At 50.0% G+C, this 7,854-nt stretch overlaps 1 protein-coding gene across 1 annotated transcript in view; it reads left to right on the top strand.

Annotated features, from left to right (window-relative positions):
- The window catches only part of LOC107121919 (neuromodulin-like), a 151,630-nt gene that overhangs the window by 118,446 nt on the left and 25,330 nt on the right, over positions 1 to 7,854 (top strand). The window contains exon 7 of the mRNA XM_015424930.1: positions 942 to 1,034. Within this exon, the coding sequence (XP_015280416.1) occupies positions 942 to 1,034 (93 nt within the window). The remainder of the gene's footprint in view (positions 1 to 941; positions 1,035 to 7,854) is intronic.

Below are 7,854 nucleotides of genomic sequence, written 5' to 3' on the forward strand. Positions count from 1 at the left end.
TAGAGGCAAAAGCCAATCAAGTTGCATATGCAAACGACCTCTGTGTTCCGAGGCAAAGGCCAATGAGGCTGCATATGCAAATAACCTCTGTGTTCTGACTGGCTATGGGGGGGAGAGGAAAACAAACTGTTTAGAATGTTGGAGGCAGCCAGTGGATAGGGAGACCCTCTGAATGACAGATCAGAGAGCGAACTGATTTTGGAGCGTGTGGAATGTTCTAGAGAAGTGCCACCACCATTCGGCTTTTATTTATAAAGGAGATGTGCTGGTTTTATATAAGCCACCCTGAGCCGGCATTGGCTGGGAGGGCGGGGTAAAAATATGAGAAATAAATAAATAAATAAATTGTAGCAGCTTTGGGTCCTAATTGGGGAGGAAAAAACAGGGAATAAATAAATAAACACTCAACTCAGCTAAAGATAACCGTGGAATTAGCTGTTGTAGATTTTCCCGGTTGTCTAGCCATGGTCTTGGCATTGTAGGACCTGACGTTTCACCAGCAGCTACGACTGGCATCCTCAGAGGTATAACACAGAAAGAGGGAGTACTTTCTGTGTCAAGGTGAGAAGGAAAATGATAGGCAGGTCATTTATATCTACTCAGGAAGGTGGGGTAGGGCTGAGTCATTATCTTGTAGGAGTTCCCCAGGCTGGGAAACATGCTAATGGAGGAGCTTTCCTGAGGAGGTTCTTTTGCATATGGATTAGCTGTTTCCTGAGGAGGTTCTTTTGCATATGGATTGTTTCCTGAGGAGGTTTCCTGTTTCCTGAGGAGGTTTCCTGTTTCCTGAGGAGGTTCTTTTGCATGTGGATTGTTTCCTGAGGAGGTTTCCTGTTTCCTGAGGAGGTTCTTTGGCTGTTGAAATTCTAATCTTATCTGTAGTGCTATTGTCAGATGTAACCGTGGAACTTACCACGTCCATGTCCTCCCTTCCTGTTCAGATTCTTCGATAACCAAAGAGGAGAAAATCGAGGAAGAGCCCCTGGCTCCCGAAGTCGATAAAAGCAATCAAGAAAACAAAGGGGAAGAAAAAGGTAAGACAGGCTGATTTATTAGCGTACGGCAGGAAACCAAAATCACATACAGAATCGGCGATTCCTTGAAAAACCGCTTGGGCTTTTTTCTTCTTTCCTGTCTCGAGTGGAGTTGGTGAAAGAAGCAAAAAAAGACCTCACCCACCCAAGTGCAATTGGGGTAATTATTGAAACAACATAACATCTCCCAGGTGGAATTGATATGCATCTGGCATGCGTCCATATGGCGTTCTAATCAGAAGGAGAGGTCATGATCCGGTCCCTCGCCAGAGAGTATGGGGGCGACCAGGGATACGGTTTCACTCCATGTAACATTACGCTGGCATTGGGGGTGCATTCGGAGTTGGAGGGGCTTAAACGTTGCCGTGCGTGCAAACTTCAGTTTACAGAATGAGAACTCGGTTTCCGAACAGGGGATCATCCGGTTTTTAAAGAAACTAGTTAAGAGCCGGTGCTCCCGAAATCTGTAGCGCTTAGGTTGTCGTGGTGTCTCGTGTTGTTGCAGAGGGAACGTTGTACGCTGACGTTAAAAAATTATGTTCAGGATTAGGTGGCAGGCAATGTTCCCTGTAAGCTGTGGAGTGGAGTGAGCAAAAGTTCTTCTTTGTGAGCATCTGACATTCAAGCTGTGGGTGAGCGACTTGGCTGCTGCATGAATTAGTTTGCCTCTGGAGTCACCCTTCCTGAGCTAAGACGAAAATGTGTGAGCCGGAGACTATAAAAACTGTGTTGGCTCACACTAGCTCAGCTGAGAGGGAACAGTGATGAGTAGAATTTGTCACTTGTGTGCGCCGAGAATCGCCGGAGAGGTGAACTAAGAGCGGACTGTGTAAAATGCTGATCTGGAGTCGGGTTCTCACTTTTAAGGAACTCGGCAGGAGAAGTTCCTGTCCTGCTGTAAGCCGTGGCTGTCGTGTTCCAGAATCTGACTTGTATTAAGAGCTTTCTCTTGGCCTCTGTCAGACTCCCATCGCATCAACGAAGTACACGCTTGCAGGAAAGGTTTTACTTTATTTGAAGCAATAGGTGCACAACAGGATTACTGTTCAGAATGAGGCAAAAGCATGGCACACAATAGATTATAGTAAATTCAAAACGCTGAGGCCCAATTGCGGGGTTTCCTGCGCGCACCATTGAGCCTGGGAAGCAACGCTCCTAGATAATCATAACATGTTCGCTTCTCATGGATAGTACCATGAGATCACCCAAGCTACTACTCGCCAGCAACCACCTGCAACCTTGAGAGATACGGACGTTCCTGCAACTAGGCAATTAAGCACGTCAACGGGCATACATGGGAAAGTGAAAGCAGACAAGCGCATACATAGGAAGAGATAAGCGCAAACTCAGAGAATAAGAAAACATATTGGCAGCTTGCTGACAGCCTCAAGCACAGGGAGGTGGGGATTGAGCATCGCCCTATTCGAGCTCCTCTCCCTGAGCTGGTCTCTCCTCTGTGCCAGAAGCCTGAGCTGGTGTGTCCTCCTCAGTCTCCACCCCCCAAGCAGGCCCGTAGCTACATTGGGGCATATCGGGGCCTGGCCCCCTGACTTACCACCAAGGCCCCCTGACTTCCCATCCAGCCCAGTCACTCCCTTGGAGGTGTGCACAGGGGTCTGTGCAGGGTGCCCCCTGACTTATTTAAAGGCCCCCCAATTAAAAAAATCCTGGCTACGAGCCTGCCTCCAAGACTTTTAAAGGCCCTAGTCATCCCTAAGCTTACCAGAACCCCTGGTGGAAGGGGGGGGTCCCCCACCACCAGGACCCACCGCAACACCGCCAGTCAGCTGGGCCAGCTGGATCTTCTCCCCAAAAGAGGGAGATCCAACCAATGTGCAGTGACGTGCCTGTGTTCACTGCCCATGTGACCTGTGACATCATTACGTTGGGGCCATCGGGGTGACACTCTGATATTTGGGCAAGAACTCTATGATAGAAGCCGAGTTCTTGCCCCAAAATCAGAGCATTGCTCTGACATCCACAACACATCGGTGTCCCTTCCAGGTCATGTGGCAGTGACGTCGGCATGTTGCAGCTTGTTGGCGGGAGCTTCCCTGCTACTCCCGGTAGTTACCCCCACCCCACCCCCTGCCAGTTGCTGGCAGGGACTTGGAAACCCACGTCGTGCCTGGGACATGCTCAGTAACATCCGACTACCCAGCAACCTTAAGGGTGTGTGGCTGCACCAGCAAAGGCCAAGGGCAACCATGGAGCGATCTCTCCCCTCCTCTCCTACCCTGAAGGGCAGGGGTGTCAAACATGCAGCCCGGAGGCCGGATCAGCCCCCCGGAGGGCTTCTATCGGGCCCACAGTGGAACTGGCCATCTCCTGCTTCTTCCAGTTCTGCTGCTGCTGCGTCATCGTAGGTTTGCGGCTGACAGATACACACCTGAACAGCCTACTCAAGATTGCAACAGCACAGACATTTTGATGCAAGAATTCAGAGCAAGAGGTGTCAGTTATCAGGCACAAATAAATAAAATATTGCAAGAGTGCTCATGTTTTAAGCATGTTTTTATTTTAAGTTTTTTAAAAAAACCCTTTGTGTTTGTGTCCTTTATAAAGTTTATATCTCCGCTACCTGGCATGACATTTTATGACACACACATGGCCCGGCCCAACAAGGTCTCATTTAGGTCAGATCTGGCCCTCATAACAAATGAGTTCGACACCCCTGCTGAAGGGGAAACAGCCAGAAAGCTGATTGTCAGGCGGACCACCTGAAAGGTCCAGAGGTCATTGAATGGAAGGCTTTGGAACTGCCAGCTATTAAATTAGTGCTATTAATTAGCTGACTGGTGTGTGGGTCTCCTTTCCTTTCCCCAGGAAAAGATCTATAACTCCGTGCCGTAGCAGCATACGAATCTGAAATTTCGTTTACAATCGCAGTTTATTCCCAAAAGACAAAAGGAATAAACATTATTTCGCAACCTCCAAGGTTATTTTAGGAATTTGATCCGAAAGCAGGAAAGGGACTACACTACCCTGCGTGGATTAAAAGCACTGAAATGCACCAGCCGCGGTAGAATAAAACGGCACCTTAGATTCGAATATAGAGGGCATTCCGATAAAATAGGAGAGACGGAATCTGTTTTAGCAAGCGAGGCAGAGCAAATCCTATCAGAGTAGGAAAGAGGCAAAACGCAGCGCCTCCTCACCACCGTCGAATGGGCATTCGTTCTAGCAAAAGTAAAAGCCCTGAGTGGACCAGGAGAGCTCAGCGGAAAAGCACGGGACGAAATGCAGAAGGCGGCTCTGCGGTCCTGCCAGGCCTGTTGGATGCTTGGTTTGGCACAGGGGAGTGCCAAGGGGGAGGGGGATCTGGGGTCGTACCTGCCCCCCCAAACAGTTCCATGTTCACATTATATTTGTGGCTCATTCGTTCCCAGTCCCCCATTTTGAAGCGTCCTTTTTTGGCATCAAAATGGTGGTGGTGGAGAGCGTCAAAAAGCGCTTCGGCTTTGAAACGGAGATGAGCACCGCAACCCTAGAGTCGGATTTGACTGGCTTTTGAGCAAGGGGAACCTTTACCCTTACTGCATAAATTAGTTTGCTCTGGAGCCATCCTTCCTGACCTAAGACAAAAATGTGTGAGTTGGAGGCTAAAAAACTGAGCTAGCTCACACTAACTCAGCTTAGAGGGAACACTGTTCACAAGGACCCCTTATGGGGTTTGCAAGGCAAGAGACGTTCAGAGGTGGTTTGCCATTGCCTTCCTCTGCATAGCGACCCTGGACTCTCTCTTGGTGCTCCCCCATCCAAGCGCTAACCAGAGCCGACCACCTACTTTGTGGAGGTGGGACGTGCTATCAACCCTGCTTAGCTTCTGAGATCTGTCGAGACTGGACAAGCCTGGGCCTTCCAGGTCAGGGCAGAGGTGGGCTTGCCACTGCCTGCCTCTGCATAGCGACCCTGGACTCTCTCTTGGTGCTCCCCCATCCAAGCACTAACCAGAGCCGACCACCTACTTCGTGGAGGTGGGACATGCTATCAAGTCACAGCCGACTTATGATGTCCCTGTAGGGTTTTCAAGGCGAGAGAGACGTTCACAGGTGGTTTCACCAACGCCTGCCTCTGCATAGCAACCCTGGGCTTCCTTGGTGGTTTGCCATCCAAGGACTCACCAGGGCTGACCCTACTTGGCTTCTGAGACCTGATGAGATTGGGTTAGCCTGGGACATCCAGGTCAAGGCGCCCCCAAGTTATGCAGTGCTTTTTTAAAAAAAAACAAAACACCAGCTCTCTATGACATCACGGGTCCCAGATGAGAGCACAAAAGAGACCAGGGAGGTGAGATAAGAACATAAGAACATAACAGATGCCAATGTTGGATCAGGCCAAAGGCCCATCCAGTCCAACACTCTGTATCACACAGTGGCCAGAAATACCAGTGCCATCAGGAGGTCCACCAGTGGGGCCAGGACATTAGATGAGAAGGGGGAAAGGACAGCCGGGCTAAGGAGGGGCAGGACGAGGTTGAGTCCTTATTCTGTTTTAACTTATGGTGACCCCATAGGGTTTTCAAGGCAAGAGACCTCCAGATGTGGTTCTGCCATTGCCTGCCTCTGCGTAGCAACCCTGGACTCCCTGGGTGGCCTCCCATCCAAGCGCTAACCAGGTTCAACCCTGCTTAGCTTCTGAGATCTGTTGAGACTGGACATGCCTGGGTCTTCCAGATCAGGGCAGAGGTGGTTTGCCGTTGCCTGCCTCTGCATAGCAACCCTGGACTCCCTCGGTGGCCTCCTATCCAAGCGCTAAGCAGGTTCAACCCTGCTTAGCTTCTGAGATCTGTTGAGACTGGACATGCCTGGGTCTTCCAGATCAGGGCAGAGGTGGTTTGCCGTTTCCTGACCCTGCGTAGGGCGTCTTGGCATCCTGTGGCCTCCCATCCAAGCGCTAACCAGGTTCAACCCTGCTTAGCTTCTGAGATCTGTTGAGATTGGACATGCCTGGGCCTTGCAGGTCAGGGCAGAGGTGGTTTGCCGTTTCCTGCCTCTGCATAGCGACCCTGGACATCCTCAGTGGCCTCCTATCCAAGCGCTAAGCAGGTTCAACCCTGCTTAGCTTCTGAGATCTGTTGAGACTGGACATGCCTGGGTCTTCCAGATCAGGGCAGAGGTGGTTTGCCGTTGCCTGCCTCTGCGTAGCAACCCTGGACTCCCTGGGTGGCCTCCCATCCAAGCGCTAACCAGGTTCAACCCTGCTTAGCTTCTGAGATCTGTCGAGATTGGACATGCCTGGGCCTTGCAGGTCAGGGCAGAGGTGATTTGCCATTGCCTGCCTCTCCGTAGCAACCCTCCAAGTATTAAGCAGGTCTGACCTGCTTAGCTTCTGGAGTCTGACAAGATTGGGCTAGCATGGGCTTTCCAGGCCAGGGCAGAGGTGGCTTGCCATTGCCTGCCTCTGCATAGCAACCCTGGACTTCCTGGGCAGTCTCCCATCCAAGTACTAGCCGGAGGTGACCCCGCTTAGCCCCCGAGGCCTCAGGGTCAGGCATCATAACAGCCCTCTCTCACCAGCCCAGGGAAGGCAAATGGCGATCAGCGCTTTCCTTTTGTGTGCTCCAGAGATCAAACAGCTGCAAATTAAAAGCCTAGGCTTGATCTTTGTCAGGAATCCGGGTCAACGCCAAGCTCAGGCTTCCTAATTATGAGCGCCTTTTGTCGACTCCGTTAACCCCGATTTAATTACAGACCTCCGGTTGTAACGTTGACACTTTTATGCACCGCGAGCCCAGGTTAATAGTGCTTCCGTCCGGCTTTGCTCGTCTCCAGCTTCCCGGCGCTTTCTTTCTTCCTCCCCCCCCTTCTTTTCTTTTCTCATTGCAAATCCAAGTTGAGACTAATCACACCCTCTTTTATTGCACACGATGTTAATGGCATCGGAGTTGTGTTTCATTACTGACAGTGATAATGGAATTGATATAATCCTTTCCTGCAAATCCAGGTAAATGGTGTTACTCTTTCCCTCATTTTCGAATCTAGGTTATAAAATGCAAGGCTCATTCTAATTGCAAATGCCAAAACCATTATGCTAATTTCTTTCAGAGCAGGAATTATTTACATTTTATTTTATGCCTCATCAGAAGCCGGTTTGAACAAAATGTACTTCCATTATCCCTCCTTCGCCTCCTAATACTCGACTGTCCCTACAGCTAGTAAATTTGTGTTTGCCTCCCAGTGGCTACATTATATTTCACCATCTGCTCTACCTAGGATTCGGATAGGTGGTATTAGCAAAGTGAATGTCAGAAAGGGCTTTATCTTGGCATTTCTTCCGTTTCTAAAAATAAGAGACTTCCCGTCGAGCGGCAGTCAGATCTCAGGGGACCACTTTATCTGCGATAGCGCAAACATGGGCTCCTGCAGCAGCGAGAACATAAATATGTCTGACAGGCAGGGCTTTTTTCGGTAGAAAAAGCCCAGCAGGAACGCATTAGCATAATAGGCCACACCCAACAACAGAAACTCATTAGCATCTTAGGCCACACCCCTGACAGCACAGGTCATTAGCACATTAGGCCGCACCCCCATGTTACCAGAAGTGTGCTCATCCAGCCACACCCAACTTTTGCTTCTTATTCCGTTTACCTTGTTTGTTGTCAAAACCCAGGGCCTTTTTTTGTAGCAGGAACTCCTTTGCATGTTAGGCCACACACCCCTAATGTAGCCAATCATAAGAACATAAGAACATAAGAGACGCCAATGTTGGATCAGGCCAAAGGCCCATCCAGTCCAACACTCTGTGTCACACAGTGGCCAGAAATACCAGTGCCATCAGGAGGTCCAGCAGTGGGGCCAGGACATTAGAAGCCCTCCCA

Source organism: Gekko japonicus, unplaced genomic scaffold (assembly GCF_001447785.1).
Source record: "Gekko japonicus isolate JY-2015 unplaced genomic scaffold, Gekko_japonicus_V1.1 scaffold1671, whole genome shotgun sequence".
Classification (NCBI taxonomy): Eukaryota; Metazoa; Chordata; class Lepidosauria; order Squamata; family Gekkonidae; genus Gekko; species Gekko japonicus.